This window comes from Serinus canaria, chromosome Z, assembly GCF_022539315.1.
Source record: "Serinus canaria isolate serCan28SL12 chromosome Z, serCan2020, whole genome shotgun sequence".
Taxonomy (NCBI): Eukaryota; Metazoa; Chordata; class Aves; order Passeriformes; family Fringillidae; genus Serinus; species Serinus canaria.
Genome location: NC_066343.1, coordinates 64,453,732 through 64,478,373, shown reverse-complemented (window position 1 = coordinate 64,478,373; position 24,642 = coordinate 64,453,732). Strand labels below are relative to the sequence as shown.

At 36.6% G+C, this 24,642-nt stretch overlaps 1 protein-coding gene across 1 annotated transcript in view; it reads right to left on the bottom strand.

Annotated features, from left to right (window-relative positions):
• Positions 1 to 533: 533 nt before the first annotated feature.
• The window catches only part of LMBRD2 (LMBR1 domain containing 2), a 32,937-nt gene continuing 8,828 nt past the window's right edge, over positions 534 to 24,642 (bottom strand). Inside the window, exons 4-18 of the mRNA XM_030236904.2 lie at positions 23,902 to 23,997; positions 22,855 to 23,022; positions 21,792 to 22,002; positions 20,251 to 20,325; positions 19,794 to 19,907; positions 19,047 to 19,230; positions 18,542 to 18,723; positions 17,626 to 17,759; positions 17,321 to 17,426; positions 16,518 to 16,615; positions 14,650 to 14,753; positions 12,423 to 12,469; positions 10,544 to 10,646; positions 9,265 to 9,394; positions 534 to 6,770 (exon numbers count right to left, since the gene is read on the bottom strand). Coding sequence (XP_030092764.1) covers positions 6,710 to 6,770; positions 9,265 to 9,394; positions 10,544 to 10,646; positions 12,423 to 12,469; positions 14,650 to 14,753; positions 16,518 to 16,615; positions 17,321 to 17,426; positions 17,626 to 17,759; positions 18,542 to 18,723; positions 19,047 to 19,230; positions 19,794 to 19,907; positions 20,251 to 20,325; positions 21,792 to 22,002; positions 22,855 to 23,022; positions 23,902 to 23,997 — 1,813 coding nt within the window. The 3' untranslated portion in view covers positions 534 to 6,709. The remainder of the gene's footprint in view (positions 6,771 to 9,264; positions 9,395 to 10,543; positions 10,647 to 12,422; positions 12,470 to 14,649; positions 14,754 to 16,517; positions 16,616 to 17,320; positions 17,427 to 17,625; positions 17,760 to 18,541; positions 18,724 to 19,046; positions 19,231 to 19,793; positions 19,908 to 20,250; positions 20,326 to 21,791; positions 22,003 to 22,854; positions 23,023 to 23,901; positions 23,998 to 24,642) is intronic.

Here is a 24,642-nt window from a genome sequence, read left to right as displayed (position 1 = left end):
CCAATTTACAGAGATAGTAAAATATTTAAATTTAAAAAAAAAAAAATCTCTTCTTCCTTTACCTTTTTTTTTTTTCCTGTAGGGAAGATAAAAGCAATAAACACGTAAGCATGAGAAAGATGATATCGAGTCAATTCCTTTGCTGTGTCCATCTCCTCACACCTGCAGTGGATCAGTCTCCTGAGTTCTCACAGAAAAGGAGGAGAGATGTACAGACCCTACCTTTCATCCCACCTTATACCCCACAGAAATACTCAGTGCCAAGTCAGTCCCAGAAGCACACAGGGTTCTCACAGGTTTCCCTGACAACACCACGTATGCAATATTCTTCTTGATTTCCCTTCTTAATTTGCCTTCAAGAAGATTCAAAATAATAACCAAAACAAGGTTGGATTATCTTCTAAAGTATGAATATACTTTTAATAAAAGCATAAGTTCCACCTGGAAAAAAGAAATAGGTCACATTTCTCTAAAAGACTACTTTCCAAAAACACCTCAGAGAAATATGAATATCTAAAATATACCAGGGCAAATGTATTGCAGAAATTATTTATTCATGCCAATTTAAGTATTTGATTATATATATCGTAACACACATTTCAAAAATATAATCCAGTAACAACAGTAATTCAGAACACTACAGAGAAAAATGTTTAACTCTGTGAATTTCAAAACAAGGTATTTATGCATACACACTTGTATCATAAGGCAAAAGAAGATAGTCTATCCATAAGCAGCACTCCTACAGCCTATCTTGATATACACTGGAGAATGGAAGTCTATTACTAAACCTATACTTACAAATGAATTCCTTTATCTTCCAGATACCTCTACAGAAACACAATGTATTTCTATTGAAAATAATTAATTTCCACAGTGGCAGCTAAAGTATCACTCTGAAACTTCTAGTTCACAGGAATATGTCAAATATAACAACAGTATCCTGAGGAAATAACTGAAGCTGCATACTAAAACACACACATGCACACAAAAGCATGCTAAGGACTTCATTCCAATGCATTCTAAGAAGAAAAAGGAATAAACCTGATTGAGCTTACGATATGACACAATGCAATAAAATCAACAACGGCAATTAATGTATTTAAAAGGGATCTAGTTGAACGTGCCTTTTTAATTTTTTTTGCTAGGAATGCTGAATTTCTGTTAACATAATCAAATGGTGTAGGAGTGTCTCAGCTTCAGATTAGACTACTTAATTAGAGGCACAGCTAGTATTAGGTAACTGCCATGAAGCAGTACATGTTCCTGCAGAGCCCATTAGGGAAAAGGAATGTAAAAGTTTCAGAAAGTTTACAAGATTCACAACTAAGCTACTCTGAAAAAAGTAACAATTTTTTGAATTTCAAAGAAAATGTAAAAAGCTAGGACACGATATATCCCCTTAGTAGTGTTATTGTTAATAATTAAGATGCACCTATATGTATGTAATGAACCAGTCAGATTTTTTTAAGAAGCTTCATAAAAAGTTTTCCTTCATAAAGTATTCTCTATTTGGTGTTATGAATGCCCCTTAGATTTCAAGTAATTAAACAATAATGAAAACTGAAACTAAATGTAGTATTTTTCACATAATATTTACAGTATTCCAAGACAAATTTAATAAAATACAAATTACCTTAATTATAGAAAATCATAGTAATAATTTTTAATACTTCCTATGTAAAAATCATTGTTCATGTTATATTTTATAATAGCACGAAAAAATATTGAAAAGACAGCAGCTTTCCACCATTCCTGTTAATACTGTTAATGACTACTTTACAAGTGCTTGATTGCAAAATAAAGTCAGATTACATACTATGATTTTTCCAGTAGTGTAATTTATAGAAGCATAAAGTTTCTCTCTTTCTTATACTTTACTGTAGTTAAATAAGAAGCTATGTCATCCTTTGCCCAAAGGATGACATATCACTATGAGCACAGATTATAAATTACATTATCTTTTACCTTCCCTCATAAAAACACTGCCTCACTTCACAGCTGAGAGATGTACCCCTCCTTAGCTCAGTAGGGCACATATTTCCCAATATATATATCAAAATATGTATTAAGAAAAAAAGAACTACCAATCTAGTAGGAGTAATAAGTTTGACTACAGCTTTTTGCCTATCCTTACTTTTTAAGAACTCCAACGCTGATTTAGGGACTGTTTTCAAACTGCTTTCTGAAGTTCATTGTGACTTGCACACATTATTTTCACTCATTTAAATCTTTGACAGGAAGACATTCAAACATTTGTACTTAACTTGGGTGGGATTTTTGGTGTTTTGGGGCTTTTTTTGGTGTTCACTGATAGAGAAAAAACTGCAGAAATGATGGCAAGAAATATACACTAACTGCTCAGTAATTCAGGAAGTGAAACAATTAAAAAAATATATAATTGACATGCTTTAGCAGCAAATAAATATGACTCTGTATATACACTGACAGAAAAATACGTTAACACTCCGTTTCCAAAAGCACACTTTACAAGGGAATTGTATTTAAAATCACCTAATCTGGAGCATCAGAAGTGATGCAGGAACACTTCATCTAGAATACAGTCATGGCTTAAACACATCAGAGCTAGTTTTAACTTCATTTAGCTGTAAGGCTACTAGGACTGGAGCTGTAGCAGAAATGAACCCATCAAGAGTTGCCACAATCTGTCTGAGAAGCGCTATTAAATCCCAAAACAGTTTGGGCTGGAAGGGATCTGTAAAAGTCACCTAGTCCTCTTCCCACCTGCAACCAGCCAGCACATCTTCAACTAGAACTGGGTGCTCAGAGCCATGTCCAGCCTGGACTTGAACATTTCCAGGGACAGGGCATCCTCAGCTCTCTGGAGTGGGTTAAATCCTTTAGGACACAGCCTCCAGCCAAGTTCTGCATTATTTGTACTAGCAGTAAGCAAACCTGTTTGAAACCAGCTCAAGTAAACAGCAAATATTATTCTTCTGTAGTTATACACCATATTTCTTTATTGAAAGTATTCCAGATTCAGTCATTTGAACCCATAATGAGTTTCCAAAACGTACTTTAAATTAGCCAATAAACTGCATGTAATTAGAGCCTGGATAGCTCCTGGTCAGCAACACACACTACGGAGGAAACCTGACTTCCCTTATCAACTCAGTGTTTAACTGAACAGCATCCAAGGAGGATGTGACACCAGGCATTGCCAAGCATTATACAGAGAATTCTTTAAACTTTTCAGAGCTCAAAAAGCAGCCACTGGTTCTCCCTTACTCCACTGCAACATCAAAAATGTTCAGCTCAGAATGTCTATGTTAGAATCTGAAATTCCACTGCCATTAATTTGTACAGTCAACTCTTCAAATTACTGTATTTCAATGAAATCTGCACTAGGGACTAGTTACCTGTTTTATATAAAATCTTGACCACGTTTCCCCTGAAAATTCTGTTTGCAGCCATTTCACTGAGAGGGGGAAAAACAGGCCCCAAGAAGACTTAATCTCAGTGTCTGGTCACCAGGGAGTTGGTAAAGTTATTTTACAGATTTTCAGAAAACAGAAGCTCCTTCCAATAGCTTTTCTACTGGCCCTGAATTTTGAAGTGACATCTCAAGAGTTAAACAAAGAGTTTTAATTTTGTTTCTGCCAAAGATTTTTATAAATAAACTGCTGATACAAATTTTTAAAACAAATATAGAGTCTAAGAACATTCATGTCCATGGGTGCCTAAGAACATATATATGCCTTTCATATAAGGATGGGTGCCCAAGAACATATAAATGCCTTTCATATAAGAATGAATTCAAGATAGCACTACTAAGAAGTTCAAAAATAAATAGGTGCTACCATATGTCGCCTTGATTTTCTAAGATTTTCTAAGCCTTCTGATGTTAACATTTTTGTAGTGAACTTTCTCACACTTTTTGTAAATAACTCATTGTTTTGCATTCTTTTATACAGGAGGAGAAATTTGATAGAATGTTAGTTTGTCTAGCATCCTTGGAGAGGTAGCACTGTCACCCTCAATCCACTGCCACTTTTAGAAAACTAAAAATGTTAAGAGTCAGAAAATAAACTTCCCTTTTCTCTTCACCTTGAGAACAGTGGTGTGTGCTTGTGTTCTTTCGTGTCCTATAGTAACAATCATATTATTCCTAAAGAAGTATCTGAATAAAGAGAGACTCATCTTCTCAATTTCCAGTCCCTGACAAGATTCAACCTAAGACTTGGAACAAGCTCTTACAAACACAAAGCACTCAAACTAAAAAGTGACCTCAGATGAGTAGTCTGGAAATTGCATGAGCTTGAATGCCTGTGGGCATGGCTGACATTCACTGTATTCACCTAAAAACAAAACTGACAATTATTGTATGTCTGCCAATTTATTAATATAATTATTTCTGTACAAATAAAGATTTTTTTCTCCTTCATAGTAACAATTCAGTGTTTCAAAACAGGCAGATCAATGTATTACAAATACCACTGTTACAACACATATACTAATATCACAGGAGGTAGAGTTAGATCCCCATTAACAATTACTTGAGAAAACACAGACTATTGTTAAAAATTACTAGAATATGTCATTCATAAAAACTTACTTTTCAGAATAATTCATTCCTAGCTGCTTTAAGGGATGTGTTTTTAAGCATGATAAAAATGTATGATAAACACATGTTTCCTTTTAGTTTTCAACATAATTTTGCAAAAAGCACATAAGAAAGCTCCCAAGTGGTAAAGATTTCAGCAAAAACCAAAACGTTTTAAATTATTCAAATTACCAAAGTTATCATGAATTTGACCACATCTTTTACCTAATGATTATATTTAAAAATTCATACAACTAACTATGGTTTAAAAATATGCCTACACTAATGAAATTAATGTGAAGCTTTTTTACACTGTTAATAATTGGCATTTTTGAATGGCAAAGTATTATTATTTTTGCAACAACCTACCACAAAATACAGGCACCTTAAAAACTGATATATAATGCAACCAGGGTATTTAGGATATTAAAAGTGTTTACCATTACCTAGCCATGCTATGTATTTCCCTTCTTTTAAAGAAATAGTCTACTGTTTGAAGCCGTGCCTGAGGTGCGTGCAAATTATCATGTTTCAGTATTTAACTCCATCTTCATAGTGTGTTTCTTTTACAGTTACAAAAACACTAGAGTGCCATGATTTTTAATCATTACATCTGTAAAGATTTTAAGCAGACATTGTATCTTCAATAATGTATTCTTCCTATTGCACATATGCTCATATGATAGTGACACTCAGGTCCATATTCAATTTCAACTATTTACACATGCTAAAATCATGTATCTGCATATAATGTTGGAAAAGAAAAAATACCACCTTTTTCAACCAACACACATTGCTCCAAAATTTATACCAAAAAATTTCATGGAATCACAGAGTTCCAGGTTGGAAGGAACCTCAAGGGATTTCTGTTGACACCAAGCTGTGTGGTGCAGTTGATACTGGAGGGAAGGGAAGCCATCCAGAAGGACCTGGACAGTCTTGAGAGGTGGGTCTGTGCAAAGCAAGGGCAAGGTCTTATACCTGGGTCATTGCAATCCTGGCACAGCTTACAGGCTGGGCATGAGCAGCCCCAGAGCAGCCCTGCCCAGAAGGACTTGGGGGGTGCTGTGGGTGAGAGGCTGCACATGCCCTGCCATGGCACTCCCAGCCCAGAGAGACAAACGTGTCCTGGGCTGCATCCAGAGCCCCGTGGGCAGCAGGGCAGGGAGGGGATTCTGCCCCTCTGCTCTGCTCTGCTGAGACCCACCTGGAGCACTGCATCCAGAGCTGGGCTCCCAGCATGGGAGGGACAGGGACCAACCCAGAGGAGGCCACCAGGTTGGTGAGAGGACTGGAGCACCTCCCTCAATGAAGACCCGCTGAAAAACTTGGGGCTTTCCAGCCGGGTGAAGAGAAGATTGTATGGAGACGCCACAGGAAAAACCTTCCAGTGTCTAAAGGTGCCTAAAGGGAAGCTAGAGAGGGACTCAATATCAAGAGGTGTAGTGATAGGACTAGGGGAAATGGCTGAAAATTGGAAGAAGACAGATTGAGATTAGATATGTAAAGAGATTCTTTACTGTATGTGTGATGATGCACTGGCACAGGTTGCCACCCAGAACTTGTGGATGCCTCACCCCTGGGAGTGTTCAAGGCCAGGCTGGATGGAGGGCTGAGCAACACTAGAAGGTGTCCCTGCCCATGGCAGAGGGGCTTGAAATTAGATGATCTTTAAGGTTCCTTCCAACCCAAACCATTCTGTGACTATGACTTTACAGTCCAACCCTTCTCAGCAAAAGCATAGTTGGTATAACCGCACTTTGGATGCATCAATATGCTCTCACAGCATTGGTTAAAATACAAAATAAAAAAATTCCAGAAAATCTCTTCCCCAAGCATAGACTGTTACAGTTCAATTTGAGCCCCAGGTATATTTGTGAGTTTACCATCTATTAACTTTAAATAGTTTTCTCCTTTTGATCATGACACAAAAGCCCACACTGATGCACAAGAGTATCTACAACAGCAGAAGCATATTCCTATCACTAGTGGTGAAGTTATCATATACGTGCATTTCAAAAAGAGTTGTTCCTTCATGTTTTTGTTTTTTTTTTTTAAGAGTCTTTGATGGTTCAGTGATACAGTATTTTCCAAGCATTGAGTAGGAGCTAGATTTCCACTGAATTTGCTTTAGCTTTCATGAGCTTAGACATCATCAAATATTTTGCTTCGAGACATTGACAGGTATCTTCCACCAGGCTGGTACCTGCAGAATCAATTTTAGAAGTGAAAAAGTGTCACAGGGAATAGAAAAATAAAGATCCATTAAATCATCTAACTCTCAATGCAATCTTACTCCTTAACTCTGGTGAATTTGAAGTTCTACTGAATTAGTTTTCATGAGAATTTGAAAGTCATTAAATTAAACCTCACATGACCAAGAGAAACAGTTATATGAATACTAGGAGTCTTAAAGAACTATGTTTCCTAAAACAAAGGAAAGAAGTGGGATGTTTTGGTTGAACAGGACCTTTTTTAAAAATCCCAACCACACCGACAACTAAACAAAGGAACAAAACCCTGAAACACAATAAACCCAAACAAACAATGGCACCCATAAAGTAGCTGCAGGTGCTTAACAGTGCATCTCGTGGGGTATTCTTAGAAGAAATACAGTATCAAAGATAATACCTGCATCAAAGATAATGCCTGCATGCTATTGGTAAAAGAGAAACTTCACAAATTGTTGATCAAACATATTTTAGAAACACTTTAAAAGCACAAATAAAGTCCAACACAGTCACAATGAAGCTCCTTGCTGTAGTATTTAGTAAAATCTGAATGAACACAAAGCCAGAACCTGGTATCCTAACTGCCCTTACGGTCCAAAAGTGTTCTATTTACTGCAGTAGCTCTAGTTTAGAAAACTAATGTTACATAAGCTTCTTCTAAATTAACTGAAATTCCATATGCAATTACTCTTGACTTATTACCTCCATGAAATGAAATGAAGGTTACTAGGCAAAGCTCAACTAAACTTTGAAGCTCCTGATTTTCTTTTTAAAGAAGAAGTTTAGAATGTTCTACTTTGCAAAGCATGTATAGATTCCCAGAGACTCCTAACACTGTGCTTGAAAAGTATTTGCTCCAGAATAATTACATATGCACACTCCTGTTTTTAGTAGACAATCCCTTTGACACTGCATGGAAGACAACTGCTGACAGAAATTCTAGGATAGCTCCTCTTTTTGTGTTTAGAAATCCCCAAGTGCTCAAACAGGTGACATGTGACTAAACCAGTAGTCTGAATCAACCTGTGAAACCTGGCAGTGCCATTTCACAGCATTCTTTACATGTTTCTGAGCTGGCACTTATTTATTGACATTACAGATACAAGTCCACTGAAACAATGACTTTCTGTGACTCTTTGATGGGGTACAATAGTTTTAGCTGAAAAACAATGATTTATAAGTTTTTATATGTGAATTTTGAATTATTTGTCATTTCTACACTATAAGCAACACCCTCGCTCCCCCCCCGCCAAAAAAAAAAAAAGCAGCCATACAATGCACTGCTTGTTTCTTAAATATAAGCAGAGCTTAGCAGTTACATAAGGTACTCTGTGACTGAGGAAATTAGGTGTTGCAGTCACAACCACAGAATCACAAAATTCTCTACTACAGACAGAGCTACACAGTGCAGTCTGATACTCTCTGTTCAGGAAGTTCAGATTTTAATTTACTTTATTAGTTCAAAGATCTGATACCCAGCTGTACTCCTGCAGTGGATCCTCTAACATTCAGTTTTATTTCCTGCAGCCTTTTCATAATAGATTTTATACTGGGAAATCAAGTGAGCTTTCTCCAGCTGAGCTTTGTAGGAAATCAGGGAAAACCTTACACTGCAAATCTGTCTGTTGATGCATCCACCTAGACCTGGTAGCTTGGTGTGCAGCTGCAGGTTGTGCTCTGGATGTCAGGAAATGGGAGTCCCTGGCAAGGTGCCATGAACAACTAACAAAGGGCACAGGGACCTTTGGCCCAGCCAGTGGACTGGACACTAGGAGACCGAGCAGGAGCCAAGAGCTCAGCTGGAAGTGCCTGGATTATGGTGCACATGGGCTGGGAGAGTGTAAAAGCTCACGGATTCTTTTGTTTGGGAATCCTCCCCAGAGGCACCAATCAAGCTGTTATTCTATAACTGCACCAAGATTAAAGGAACCAGGTACCTGGGACTCTGCTATGGGAAACCTGTATTTGAGCTGAAAAGGGAATATTTTCTGACTGGGAGAATGGGGTGAATAGGGAGGGAAAGGGGGACGTGGTCTGCCTGGTCCTTGGGTCACTGTAGCTGCCTGTGGTGAAGGGGCTTCAGTCCTAGCAGTGAAAGTCTGGGGTAGCGCGAGTGTGACCCCAAGACTGCACCATGAATGGCCACACATGGTCACACCATGAATGTCTCCTTAACAGGCATGTCATTCGCTAGTTTTATATGAAGTGATTTTCAAGTTATTCCATATATAACATTATATTCAGCTCAAATCTTACTCTGACATTTCTAAAAAACCTAGAAGACCTTCAGGTTTTAACAGGTTTTTAAATTATTTCCTTATTATAGAGGAAAAGGAAGAAAAAAGTTAGATGAGATTATAAACTTCATTTACAAACTCTAATTATGAAACATTTGATACAACTGTCATAGGTCAGAAAACAGAAGACAGTAGAAACTTTTAACTGGAAATTACAGAGAATATTCCTCACCTTCCTGAGTCCGATTCAAGGGGGTCATCACTAACAGAGTCTGCATTAAAATCCAAAGGTTCTGCATCCTGGAGGAGTTCTATTCTATCTCTTTCAGTCCTACCATTTGAACGGGTATACTTTGATAGTGCTGAATAAGTAAAAGGAGTGAAAGACAATTATTTGCTTTGTGAATAGCCTGGATGGTACAGAGACATTAAATTTAAAAAACCATTAAGAATAACAAAGCAATCTCAGTCAAAGCAAAAGTGCAATGATTTAGAGTAGATTTAATATTAAACCAAATTTGCTCAAACTTGTAGTATTTCCATTTTGTGTCTCCACAGAAATGCAACTACAATGTTTGCCCCTCCAATAGGTTGAGATCTACCTTACAAAGAATCATGGAAATAAGAAACTACTGGCAAGCATTACTTTTAAATCATCCATTCATCCTTCCCAGCTTCAAAGTTTTAAGCTGTTCAGACCAGTTTTTTGTTTGCTCTTGTTTCTTTTTTAAAAAAAATCAATCTCCGTTGTTTTGCAGTTCACTCTGACCTTCACTAGGTCAGTATCTATGTCTTGTTTTAGAGCTGGAAGGCTACATAATCACATGATGAACATTAGAATGCAGTTTCAGTTAGTCTACCACTAAAAATCTGTGTTTGCAACTTTGTACAGAGGAGAGAGAAATCTACCAGTGTTTTAAAAGCATATTCAAAGCTTCCCTCCTCCCCTTTTTCCTCATTTTTCTCCAGTTTCATTTGACTTGTTGTTAGCGTACAAGAGAACAAAATTCTGACAAACTTTTTGGGAGTTTAAAACATGCACAAAAAAAGTATTTTGCTAATAGACATTATTAAATGAAGTTATATACACTTATGTGATGCTACATTTATTGGTCATCTGATTGCTCCACTATTCCAATCTAAGACAGCTCACTTGCAAGCAGAAGAGGTGAATTTTAAGATTTACAACACCCAACTTCAAGATGCATCATGAAGTTTCTTTGTTGACAACTGCTACTCTAATGCAATCATTATATATTCCATAAGACCAAGTAATTGGTCAGAAGAATAGTAAGAATGTCCAATCCGATCTAGTTGGAGATGGAAAGAAATACAGTACTCTTTTGAGTGCCTTAAATGGCAAGGTGACACTGAGCCACAGAAGTGAACATTATCAGTACAGCATCTAAGACAAAAAGAAGAATATTTGAAACTACTTTCACAGCCAGTGTTGTGAAGAAAATGTACTGAAACAAAACAAAACAAACTTCCCCTCCAACCCCAAAGCTTACGTCTATTGGCATTGGTCTCTGAGAAGCTGGATTCTTTCTGGTCTGTGTGGACAGCTCTGCTTCTGGTGGAATCATCTCTATTTCCATACCGCTCCTTCCATTCCTGGAAAAAACACCACCAAGAAAAATCTAAGTTGGGAGGAAAAAGCAACACAGTAACTATCAGTTCAGTATCTAAATTTAGGAAGAATTTTTGTTCCATTTTAAACTCAAAATGTGTTCCTTCAATAACCAGTCATCATAATTGTTCTTAAGAAAAAGACTTTTATAAAAGAAATTGCATCTCAAATATGCTCTCAAAGTTCAGCCAACTGCTCTAAGTTATGGTGGGAACTGCTGCTTTTATTGATCACTACTTCCGTCTAGTGGCAGAATGGAAAAATAACGAGATGCACACAGCACAGAAAACTTTGTAGCTTAGTGTCAGGTCATTTCACTGTATATTAAATGTATCATACATTTGCTATTTTGGTTCCCAACAAGTTCAAGTTTTAAAACTACAAGGTGGAGGGAAAGGATCTTTCCTAGGGTGACGTTATGATGCTTGAATCCCCAGTCGTCTCTTCTTTTAATGCTGGATATTATATTCTCTGTCTTCAAGACTGGCTATGAGAATGAAGGTGGGGAGTGAAGAAGAAGCACAGAGTTTGTTATCAGGGACTGCACTCACTCCTCCACATTGGATGCAGCAGAACAGAGCCCTCCTTTGTCGTTTAGTCAGTTGAGCTAGCTGAGGCAGAGAAGTTTTCCCTGGACTGCTTTTCTTTCCTTTTTCTTGGAACTGTTTGAACCTGTTCCACAGGGACTTGGGGAGCACTGCGAGCTCTCACTTTGTAGCCCACCAGGGCCTACTCTGGGCAGCGGCCACTCCCAGTGCCAGAGAGAGTGATAACAGAGCGAGCACCCACTGGAGAGACTTCCTGAATTTGTCATCTTCTCAGAGCAGCGAATGAGTTTTGTCATCTGGTATCATTCATTTTGTGTGCTGGGGAGTGCTTGGCCTGTTCAATAAACAGGTTTTTTCCACTTCTCTCCAAGGAAATTTTTCCTGATCCGGTTGGGGAGAGGGGCTGTGTGCGTTTGCTTGCAGGGAGGGCCCCTCTTGGAGGTTTTCTCATAAATTTGCCCTAAACCAGGACAGGATCAAAAAGAAGGGTCTATGCAGTACTGGCTATCATCAAGGATTACATTATACCTAATCTTGGAAAACCAAGAGGTTTTAGTCCCAGTACTGTCTTGCATGCACTCTTTCTCTCATCTACCTTATACTCTGACTTTCTATACTAGATTTTGTAACAAACTAGTGAATAAATAAAGCTTCACAAATCTTTCACTACAATATGTGCAGAAAACATGACTTGAATCAAACATTCTGTTTGTTATTCAGTGGAAACTATTAATTCTGTCTCAAATGTAACTCCCCCCTCTGGCAAAAAATAAAATAGAACCTGTGCCTAAGACTTTCCAACGAGCGCACAAAAGAATAAATTTAAGAGGAGTCCATATTTCAGTATGACAACTCTGCAACTGCAGTTATTTCAAGCAGAGCAGTATCAGTATAAGAGACTACTAACACACACTTTTATATTATTCTGTATACTAGTAATCAGGACCCTTTTTAATGCTTGCTCTATCTACTGGCATACACTATAGCACACTGAGTAACAATAGTGTCCAAGCAGTGTCATTAAAATTGTCTTCTAAAAAATAACCGTCTAGAAATAACCCCTAGTCAAGACTATTCAGCAAGATTAAACTGATTCCATGAATTATTTGGGAATCTTCTTTTGTGAAACAGATAATTCTGAATTAAATATCCATGATAAGTCCTATCAGATATTGCAGTATAATGTTACAATTAGCCAAACAAATCTCATACCCTTCTTCTGTTTTCACCTTCTTCCTGCCTCTGTCGTTTTCTTTTCTCTAAAAAAAAAAAAAAAAAGCTTTGTTTGAGCTCCATATATGGAAATCATTAGCATTTTTTTTAAATAAACAATGAAAATGTGAAGTTAACTAATGGAGACTCTTATTGAAATACATAACTTTTACAATTAAACGGAAACAAAACAAAAAGCTGTTTATCTATCATTATGGAATTTCCCATCAAAATTATTTTCCCATGATGGTATCTTGGATCACAGCATAACATTTGGATACCAGCTAGCAAAGAAAAAAAAAAATCCAACAAACCCTCAGAAATAACTGGGAAAGTATGATATTAAGAAAAATAAATGAAGAAAAAACTTCAGCATTTTTGAATCAAGATCTTCATGAAGTTCTGTTAGGCCCAACCTGTGATGCAATTACTTTGTGTCCTACCTGTTATAAAGCTGAAAGTATAACATTACAGTATCAATGTCATCATGACCTTCTATGTAAGGGAATGAAACTTTGGTCTTTTACCAAAAAAAAAAAAAAACCACCAAAAAAACCATACTATTACTCTAAGTAAACCCAGGTTTTGTTTTTCTTCCACTGTGGGAACAAAGGTATTCCATAATATAACAATATATCCAGAAATTCAAAAATTTTAATTTCTAAACATTTACTCAAAAATTACAATGGCTTTTCACAACTTTTAAGAAATACTTTCAATAAAAATTAATGTAAAATAAAAAGCTTTAGATAATTCCAGTTCTACACAAAAAAAAATCCTTTCTCTAATTAAATACAGCTAGTTGACAAAGCAAAAAAGACTGAAGAAATGACTGAATTTGTGCAGCTCAACCAACACACACTAAAAAAATTAGATTGTTGATGATAAAGACAGTGTAAGTGTTAACCACCTTTTGTGACAGATTACACAAGCACCTGCTAAGGTATTATTTGTTTAGTAACACATTGTAAAATATTCAGAAATATCTAAGTTCAGATACTGGATGAGTAAAATTGGTATTTCATTTAAGATGTCAATGAAGTCCATCAGTAGACTTTACATAGTGACTACAGCGCTCCAAGTTTACTGCAGTTTGTGCTGTGGCCTTCCTCAGTACAGCTTTCAAAATACTGATAGACAGTATGCCTTTTTTTTTCTTCGACATTTCAGACAAATGTAAACCAAAACCATACCATATGATGAGGAAAAGACTGAGATACTTAATGCATACTTTGCCTCAGTCTTTAAGACTGAGACCAGTTGTTGTCTGAGCACCAGGTTCCCTGAGCTGGAAGACAGGGATGGGGAACAGAAAGAAGTCCCCAGAATCCAAGGGGATATGATCAGTGACCTGCTAGACTGCATGGACAGACACAGGTCTGTGGGGCCAGATGGGATCAACTCAAAAGGATAGGGGGAGTTGGTCAAAATGCTCACCAAACCACTTTCCTTTATATTTTCAATTGGCTCGCAACAACCCCAAACAATGCTAAAGGCTTGGGGCAGAGCAGTCGGACAGCAGCCCGTTGGAAAAGGACTTGGGAGTGCTGGCTGACAGTGGCTGAGCATGAGCCAGGGTGTGCCCAGGTGGCCAAGAACGCCAATGGCACCTGGCCTGGATCATCAATAGTGTGGCCAGCAGGACAAGGACAGTGATTATCCCTCTGTGCTGAGTACTGGAGAGGCCACTTTTCAAATCCTATATCCAGTTCTGGGCCGCTCAATTCAGGAAAGATATTGAGGTGCTGGAGTGAGTCCAGGGAAGGGCAATGGAGCTGGGAAGGGTCTGGAGCATGAGTGTGATGAGGAACAGCTGAAGGAGGTGGAGGGGTTTAGCCTGGAAAAGAGCAGGTTCAGGGGAGACCTTATCACTTAACATCTCCCTTACAAGAGGGTGTAGTGAGGTAGGAGCTGATCTCCCAAGCAACAAACAACAAGACAAAAGTGAACGGCCTGAAGTTGTGCTATGGAAGTTTGGCTATTAGGAAAAAATTCTTCACTGAAAGGGTTGTCAGACATTGGAATAGGCTGCTCAGGGAAGTCTGGAGTCACCAACTCTGGAGATATTTAAAAGATGTGCAGGTGTGGCATTTGTGGACATTGAACTTGTCAGAACTTGTCAGTGCTGGATTAAGGGTTGGACTGTATCTTAGAGGTCTTTTCCAGCCTTGATGATTCTATGGTAGTATGATTTTAGAGGGAGACTATGACAGAAGACCTAATTTACCTCTTCTGATTAGCTCTTTTCCTTCATCAATCAAATCAGATGTCATTTCGCTATCACCCATGAACTGCTGGAATCCCAAAAGATTCAAACAACGAGTTCCTAAACTGGTAAAAGAAGAAGCAATTTCCTTTGTTAATAATTTACAATTAGTAGTTTAGATACAATACAGAACAAAATGTAAAACAAACTATTCAGAACTGTATGAATCCAAGTTAAAAGGAAAAACAAGAAAAGAGGGACTATTACACCAGCTGAGAAAACAGAAAATTCAGAACTCAGAACAATAACTGGTGACCCAGAAGAGTAGGGTGACCTAGGTGACCCAGACAAGTAACACATTCCTAAATACAATTGAAAGTGATAGAATAACCCTATTCAAACAGAGATTAAAATGCATATAACCTGAGAGTAGTGCAAATGACACTTGCTTTAAATGCATCTAACATTAAATGTTTGCTTTAAATGCTCTCAGACATAACAGAATTTGTACCTACAATATGTCATCAACTTTTCTTTGCCAGAAGACAATTACTATAAAAATTCTTCTTATTCTAATTTCTCTGGTTTTGAAACAGTAACAGCATAGGAAATCACCTTTCACCTCAGGGTTTCACTCAGGAGAATGTGTACTGCATACTTTTAGGCTGTAGGGATGCTGGCTGCCCATTTGGATAGCCACTGGCAGCAGTCAGATAGCAAGCTTGCTCCACCTTTTTTAAGCCAGTCCTGAAACTACATAGCATGAAATCACTTTTATCTTTTCAACTTCACATCAGAAAACTCAACTGCTGTTTTTGTACTGTTTTCCTTCCTCCAGACTGGAGTATTGATATATATTTTTCCTTATACTTCCTTAACTTTTAAGACTGCTGGATTAAGCAAAGGTGACTCAGCTTTCCTCAAAAGATTTTAATTCAACGTTAGTTTTTGCATGTATCTTTATTAGCAGAGGTCATTAAAACAACCCTCTCTCTTTTAATTTTTATTCTTCCTTTTCACTTCCACATTCAAGGCCCAGGATGATCATCATGGACAAGAGGTCAAATTTCTATTTTCTTGTAATTTGCTTTCCTGTTTGTTGTTTGTTTTGTTTGTTTTTTTAGCTCCATCACCACTTTTGTCACTTAACTAAGGTAAGCAGGAAAACTCACAACTAGATACTTGTTACTTACTATCTATAGATACACATATAATATTAATGGATATGCAAGGCATTTCACTCCATTGTACTTGACTAAAACCACAGAGATTGCTTTTGACTGAATGGTAATGCAAAATTGAAGATATTAACATAAATTTGTTTTTCGCAAAATCAGACTAAAAGTATCTTATCCCTTACAGTGTTCAAAAGCAGACATATTGAAATTATAATGCAAGAATGAAACAATTACCTTTCCAGCCTCCAACAAACTGTGGTTTAAGAAACAAGATCAAATTACTTAAACCAGTATGTACTATCAGAAGTCTGGTAACACATCAGAAACTTGATATGAGTCTGCTAGAAAGTTCAATACCTAAAATTGCTGCTAGTGGCCCTTAATTTATTAGAAAACTATGCTGAAAACAGCTTTCTCGTGGTAATTTTAATCTCAAAAGCACAATCTAAATGTCCCCAGGCTTCAAAGTTTGAACAGATCACCCCTTAAAATTTAGGAATGAAGTTAAAATTAACTCAGTTATGAGTTAATACAATCTGTATTTTTTAAATGTACACATTTCCCCTATCATATGGATTTAGGTTTTGCATTTTTATTAGAATGAAACAACTTAACAGCTGGAAAAGGAGTACTGAATCTCTTCCTGAATTAGATGAAACTAGTTTTATTAATGTAAAGAATCATAGAGCATCTCTCCTGTAAATCGCTTACCTGAAGTACGTAGCAATACAGAGAATGACCACAAGCATTGGGTAGTATATATAGAACCCATCTGCAATGAAGGACAGCACTCTCATGGAACCCATTATCTAGGAAAAAAAAATTCCAAAAAAGCAAGCTCTAATTAGCTATATTCTACACAAACCCACGAAGATCATGCCTTCTCCCATAAATACACAATCCTCTAAAGTTACTGAAAAAAAAGCAGTATTATCACAGGTCTGCTTGAGAATAAGCAGATGTAAAGGTCACCTCCCGCACTTTGAGGTTTCTAAAATGCCTTACTTTGTAGTCTCACCCACTCTAGAACAAGAGCAAATCTAGTGGATTTTTTTCATCTGCTGTCAAAAGAGTCTCTAGACAAAGAATCTAGTTACTAACAACAAAGACATGAGATATAGCTTGCCACAGAAACCAAGTCTTCAATAAAACCAAACTCACTGGTTTTCAGTAGGAAGTTAGGATTGCTCCTGATCTATAGGGACGCCCTACAGGCTAAAGCCACTGAAAGCTAAAACTAACAGGAATTGATATTAAGAAATGAACAACACCCTGAACTCTAAAGTACAATACTATACTTTCTTACGATAAAGAGGGAAAAAAACAATAAAAAAAGCTATTGATGACTTCTAGAAATCATTACCAAACTCCTTGCCTATAATTAAGTATTTTTCACCCTGTTGGAAAGATTGAAAAGATTTGAATATCTGAATCTTACTATAACATGTATTTAAAAATACTCTGTCTATTCTCCAAACCATATCAAAAGCTCAAACCCCTATTTTCTTACTTACAGATGTATAAGCAGTTGGCTGAGTGTTTTTGTGAGAGATTGTTGCATCCATATGGGTCAAGCCCAGAAAGTTCAAGCACAATGGTGGAGTAAGGCGGCAAAATAACCTGCACAAATGAAGAGGCAACAGCATTTAAAACAGTTTCTTACATAACTTACAAAGTCATAATTGGATCTATCACAGATCAACAAGGTAGAGCTCATTAGGAATTACACCCTTAAATTACAAATTAAAGAATGTAAATTGAAGTTTCATGGACATTTTTAATTCAGTATTTGATAGAATACCTGAAAACATATACTCACATGCCACTGAAAAGGAGACTGTATGCATCTGTCTGATGATGTGAAGCTAAGTAGTAATAGTTAAATACACGGATCCTGAAGACAGTAGAGTAAACACAGATACTTAAGAAAAAGATGGTAAGAAAACAGGCCATCTAGGGGAAAAAAAAGTGGTGCTAAGTTGCTTAAATATAGAATTCTATTAAAGGTTTTAATGTGTTCAGCAGATAGCCTGTCACATGCAGAGACCATCTCTAGTCTTTATTTTTCATTTTGAGCTGAGAGAACACCAGCTCTGAGAAGAGTTTTGGGAATTTTGCAGAGCAATTTAAACCAGAAATTATAATGATAACACTCTACACATAAGCTAACACAGTTGACCCTAGAAACATTCTATTACTTCTTGTTAATGTAAATAAAATTGCTGTAATTGCCTCAATAATTACCATGACTGATCTGGCATTTATTCCCACAAAAAAAGAAATAAACCCAAGTGTTTTCAAATCAGCCTTTGCTAAGTGTACTGGAATTTTTCAGCTTGATATTTTACTGATAAATTTGTGCACACATATGCTAGCCACACCTTTGACTGGATTCCTGGTCATTTGCAAATTCCTGTCTAGGAAACTGAGGTCACACACATGGCTGTTTAGAGAGAAAGTCTAATTCACACCTATGTTCCAACCTACTGTTTCAGAAATTACTCTACGCATTATATTCAGGCCAGCTGGGTCATGCCTTCATCTGGCATTTGAGAGTTTTAACAAGTGGCAAAAGCCAGACTTCCTCCACACAAAGTCTAGTACCATATACTTAGAGACCTTCTGAAAGTTGACAGATTATTTAGAGATTTATTTTAAAATCTACTTTATCTACTGCTTGCATCATAACCAATGATCTGAAAATATTTTTTTCCAAGTGATTATCTCCAACTTACCTCTATGTATATATAATTATATGTCTTTTCTGCCAGCTGTATGAAAACCGCAAATAGCGACAAAACTGGTTTTGTGCTGAAGAATGTGCACTCTGACCATACAACAATTACAGAGAATGTGGCCAGCACAACTGCAAGCACTCTGTAAAACCATGGTCGGAGAAGACACTCCCAGTACCACTCTGGAAAAAACACACAGACAGATCTGAAACAGGTTAATGAAAATTACACAACCAGAAACAGAACTCCCTCACAAAAGACTTCAAAGTTAGCTGTTGCTTTATTGCAACACATAACTGCTACCCAAATTTGTAAATGAAATTGAGGCTTATGGCCAGGAGCATAATTTAGTACCTGATAGCTCTTCTGTTACATAAATACATTAATATTCCGGACATGCTTCCCTCTGCTGCAGCTGAACTTTTTGCATAAAACAATTGGTTCTTCTTACAGAATGGTATCAGTTATGCTTTATCATACTTAAAACTGGCATGACAGCACTTACCAACCGTTGGTGTGTAGAAATACTGAATAATTTTATTTTCTGGTTCCTGGGAATGAAAGGTATGAACAAACTGTCGAGTTGCACTGCTTTCATTTTTTGCCACATCTTCCAGGTAAAACGCTTGCTCTAAAAGAATTTGCCACTGGACCTGTGTACGACGATGTCTCTGTACTGAATAGATTACCTACAATAAATTCCAAGAAATTAGGGTTTCAAGGCACTTGTTTCAAAAAATGGCAGAAAATCTTTGCAAAATCCCTTGAAAATATGTGCACTGCAGAACTGCAAAGACTGTATCTTCAAAAAAGCAGGTAGGTAGTTCTCTAAAATACATAAATCATGGAAGTCCTACATACACAATTACTGAGTTTTGTAGCTCTTTCATCACAAACCATCTGTAGCAGTTAAATCCTACTTTTCCTACCACTTTATTTTTGCATCTCAGTAAATATCAAGCTTTTACTATAATTTCTTTTTCAGAATGCACTGTCAGTCAACCATTACAAGGCTTATTCACAGACAGCTATAACACTATCAAGATACAAGAAGAACACCTTTTACGCATTCAGAACTTTGATCACTTAGCATATTAATTGTCTGTGCTTTCTCTCAACAAGAAAAGTTTCTGTTAAGTAGCTTAAATCCATCGTACTCAACAGCCCAGATGAAGTGCATTCAAAATCTTTGACCAGCATTTACTTTCACTACAACAGCATAAGTGAGGCATTCTCCCATTTATTAATATACCTGCTTGTGAAGTTTAGCCAAACTTTTTTCACTGGGATAAGTGTTCTGTCTTTCATTAAAATCTTCATAATCATCCATGTTCCTCCCCATTCTTTCCTGGTACTCAGTAGGGCACTGGAAGGAAAAGGGAAAATTAACCAGGAGACAAAAGAGTAGCAAGCAGCTTTTGCTAATTATTTGTAAAAGTTTGGGGCATTTCATGCAACTGAAAAGCTTACTCTAAGCATACATTTTTCTCTTTTTCTACAATGCTACGTCAAAATACATCTGATAATTCCATATGTCATAAGAAAATATTTCACAAACAATTTCAACTCAGTCTTAACAGAAACTCAGAAGATGTCTACTTGAGATTTTATAATAAGAGCAAAAGAAAATAATGTACAAGTATTCAGTATGTGCAGGAAGCACCTCCTCTCAATGGAATAATTATGGTTGAAGATGAGCAATTGGTTACCTTTTTCAGTATAGTATCAACACATTTCCTCAAGGGGTGGTTATATTTGATACTCTCACTTACTTTACGGACTTCCTGTTGAGAAAAAAATAACAGAGTAGTTTAGGTATTAAAATTTTTTTTCATTAACTATAAATTTTTAATGGTCGATCAGAGTTGCAACTCTCCCAACAGTCAGCCATCAAAGCTTAAAAAAAATACAGCTTCCTAAAAGCCATAGTTTTACTAAATATCTCAAAAAGTAAGTGAAGTATTTGTAAAGAACACTGAATGTATTTTTTTAAAAAAAGAACAGCAGTGTACAAATACGCAACTATATAAATGCATGGAGTATTGGTTTCTATGCATGAAGGCTGAAATGGAAAAGACTTTCTTGTTTAAGTTACAGATAAGGACATAAAGAGTAAGTTCCAGTGACTGACTCAGGGCACTGAGCACCACTTTTAGGAAGTAAGTTCCAGTGTGAGACTAACCACCACCCTTGCCTCCTAATGTCCAGACCAGACCTCTCTGGACACAGCTCTGAACCATCCTTATGCATCCTGTCACTGGCTACCAGGGAAAAGAGATCAGCATCTCCCTCTCCAGGCTTCTAAGCACTGCTCTTAGTAATTTGCTTCAACTTTTGGCCAGCTCTGAAGTGATCAAACAGCTGCATCAGATGACTGTTGTTGGTCCCCTCCAGGGGAAATATTATACTTGTTTTAAGTGCTATCCTGGTAAAAAGGGTTGTCATTGCTCATTTTCTATTAAGTTCTATTTTGTAATTTTGTCCCACTTAGATGTTTTAAGTATTTTAGCAGTTTCTTCAAAATGCTGAATGAAGAATGAACAGATGAATGAAGATTCTATTACTGTTATGTAATTAAGAGTCTATTTGTGTTATGTGTCAGTACAAATAACACATAAGATGAATTTCCACCCTATCCTACAACAGTTCACACGTATTATTCCAAGCCATGGTATCCTAGCAGAAGAACCAGGAATAGCTATTCAAAGCGCTAGATATCCATTCTGTTCGTGAACTACATTAGAATTAGAGCCTACTGCTCACTGATACTTAGCAGTAGTTTCAAAAGAAACTTTGAAAGAAACAATTATCTACATATTCTCTTCTCAAAGAGCATGTAATTGTGCCCCACAATATGGAAACTCTTCTCAAGATTCCAGAAATACACTGGGAGCAGAATGTAAAAGCACTACACAATTTTAACACTAGTGAAACATCTATACACTGCCTATTCAAGCTCACTCTGAAATTTTATTTGTTAGTGACCAGTACTACTCCAAAAGTGTCAATAAAAGAATAGACTCATCAAATAATGGTTATCAAGCTGCTATGACTTTTAAGTTAATCACAGCAAGGACTATTTCTGTTTTGACTTTTGCTTAAGATTGAGTGTTATCAAGTAGCACACTATGATAATTTGCTTAGTTTACAGATATTTTACAGTAAGCTCATGCTACAAGTGTCCAACACCAATGGATTCAGGCACAACAGCGGCCTTCAATTTTTTCCACAGGGAAAGCTAGTTACTTACCTCCATAATATCCTCTAAATTCTCCTCCGCATCTGCTTTCTCAGTCATGAGTTTGGCAGCTTTGAAGTAAGTCTTCATGAGTAGATAACCCCTCTTGGCCCCATTCCAGTGAGAACGAGGGATTTCCACCAAGCCATAACCCAAAAGCAACACAAGAAGGAACAGACCCCATGTGTTTGCAGCAGCTATTCCAATAGTCTGAAGCTGGCTCCTACGGAAACAAAACAGTATAAAAAACCCAAACAAACAACATCCTCCTATCCTAGCTGCAAGAAACCAGTTTTGTATATGTACTAATAAGGCTTTCAAGTTTACAGGAACAGACTCTGGTATCACCTAGATTTTTGTCTGGAGGCAGTCTGCTGCTTGGCCCTATTTAAAGCTGCCACAATTTTCCTCTATCTCCTGTTTTGCCCACTATGGATAGCAGAGAAGAACTGGTCTGTTTGTTCTCAAAGAAACTGCTCTCCTAAAGGAATATGTTCCCTTAGGAAACAACATGAACCTACCAAACCTACTGACAGTAAGGTCAAAATAGCATAATGGGAGTCACCGTAAAAAACAAACTCAGAACCCAAGATTTGTATTCAGAATATTGTGTTCAGAAATTTGTATTCAGATGGAATTTCTATTCCATCTGGTATGGAAGACTATAAGCAATTTATAGATGTCAATTATTTAAACTTTCCTTTTCAACTTTAAGGTCTACAGTATTTAGACGCACTACACAGCAAATACTGATTTTTTGAATTATGTTGTTCTGAAAATACTGGAAGTTTCTGCACTAACTTTGCAAATGTGTTTGTACGGAAAAAAAAGCACCATTGCAAATACAAGAGGATTCCTCTGCTGTACATACCAAAATCAGAAAAACAAACCCCAAATTTCTATAAATAGTCAAAAAAGCCCCTTTCATATAAAAAGTTAGCATAATTTTCTAACTGACTAGCAAAATATTATGACTAAAACTAGTTTTTTCAGAAAGAACAATTTCATACACATAAGAAATTAACTATGACAATTCTGTAAGAACTCATGGACGTGTTTACAACCTTATTCTTACCATTGTAAATTGAAGTTTGGGTTTACAGCCACATATATTAGAAATGCTCCAAAAATCAGCAAGTAAGTGCCGTAATAGATGGCATTCTCAATCAAAGCAGTTTTAATCTTTCCAGTGATGGAGAACCCTCCTGATCTAGCATATGACTGCATAAAAGGTAGCAGAATCCTAGGAGAAAGGGAAACAAAACAAAACCACATCAGCCAATTAAAAAAAAAAAAAAAAGAACAAAAAACAACAAAACAAAAACCCCACCAACCCCCACCAAAAAAATCTCCCAAACACCCAAACCACCAACCTCCCCAAAAGAGAACTTTAGCAGTGTCAGGTTACTGAGGCAGGGGTGTTAAAGTTTTAAGTGTCCCAAGCTTCTAAGAAATTAGCTACTTAGATGTTTTTATTCTAGATGTACCTGTCTGATGGCAAACCTTACACAAGCTGCAGATAAAAACAATACAGTTAGCTTTGCTATGAAAATCCGTGATAAATAAGAATGAACTACCAACCCTGATATCCTTGAAACTACAAAAATAATTATCTGATAACAGGTTGATCAGAAACCGCACAAAGCACAGACAACCCAAAACCCCATATACAAATCTTTTTTCTGTAGCTGTATCTAAAGCATAATAATTATGCTTTGTGCAACATAACTGATAAAACCAACTAATTTACAATATTACTTAAAAATCACCCAAATTATTAATGGAATTATTTTGTTATCTTGTTGCCTATAACCCATTTATTTCAGACAATCTATCCATAAACAGCTACACGTGAAAATTGCTTAGTTTCAACTACAAAAGTGAACTGAGGATAAATGGCTGCCACCTGAAAGTTGCTTCCATAGAAGCAAGTGAAAAAAAAGAGTATGACTAAATTAGTATTGTAATTATTACTGAAATTTCACTACTAGGAAATAATATACAATTTAAAAGCTCTTTTCTATACAGATTGATATACATTTTTAAAGAATGCTATGACTGTTAAGATGGTCCATTCAAAAACTGTATCATACTCTTTGTCATATTCTTTTGCCTTACTTACCAAGTTAAAAACTGAGATGTCCAATACACAACACGCCAGAAAATTGGCATAATTCCATCAGGAATATAACTCCAGGGTTTGAAACATTTTTGCTTGCTGTTACAATGTAAAGAAGACTATTGTTAGTTGTACAGCCCCGAGCATAAAAAGCAACTTCTATAAACTCCTATCTAGAAAGTTCTTTGAAAAGAACATAGAAGTAGTACAATATTATTCAAGTACATAGTCAACAATCAACCGTCTCCCAAATAAATAAACTGAAGAATCACTAGAAATATTTATCATTTTCCTAACCACAAATAATGTATTTGAACAGGACATCTTTCTTAGAGAAAAAACCCAGAAGCTCCAAGACTGAAGAGGACTATTCAAGAAAGGATTTAAGATTGTAATTTTTTGTTTTCAGCAGTAATTATTTCATGCATGGAAAAAACACTTGTTTAAATAGAGAAGCATTAAATTTTAGTTAGTGCAGGTTTTTTAAAAATATTTAGGCACATGATCATCTAGAGCACTTAGTCATGCAAAGAACTTATTAGTTGTTTCTTCTGCCACCCAGCTGGATTAAGTCAGTCATATAAATTTTGATTCAATAAGCCAATACTCTTCTGTCAGATAATGTTCACTACAGAAGACAGAAGACAGTAAAGTCCTATGAGCCCTTTAAAGAAAACTAAAAGAAAAAAAAAAAGAACAAAGGAAAAGGTGTCCATCTAAACTAAGGCAGTTTGTTTCTTATCC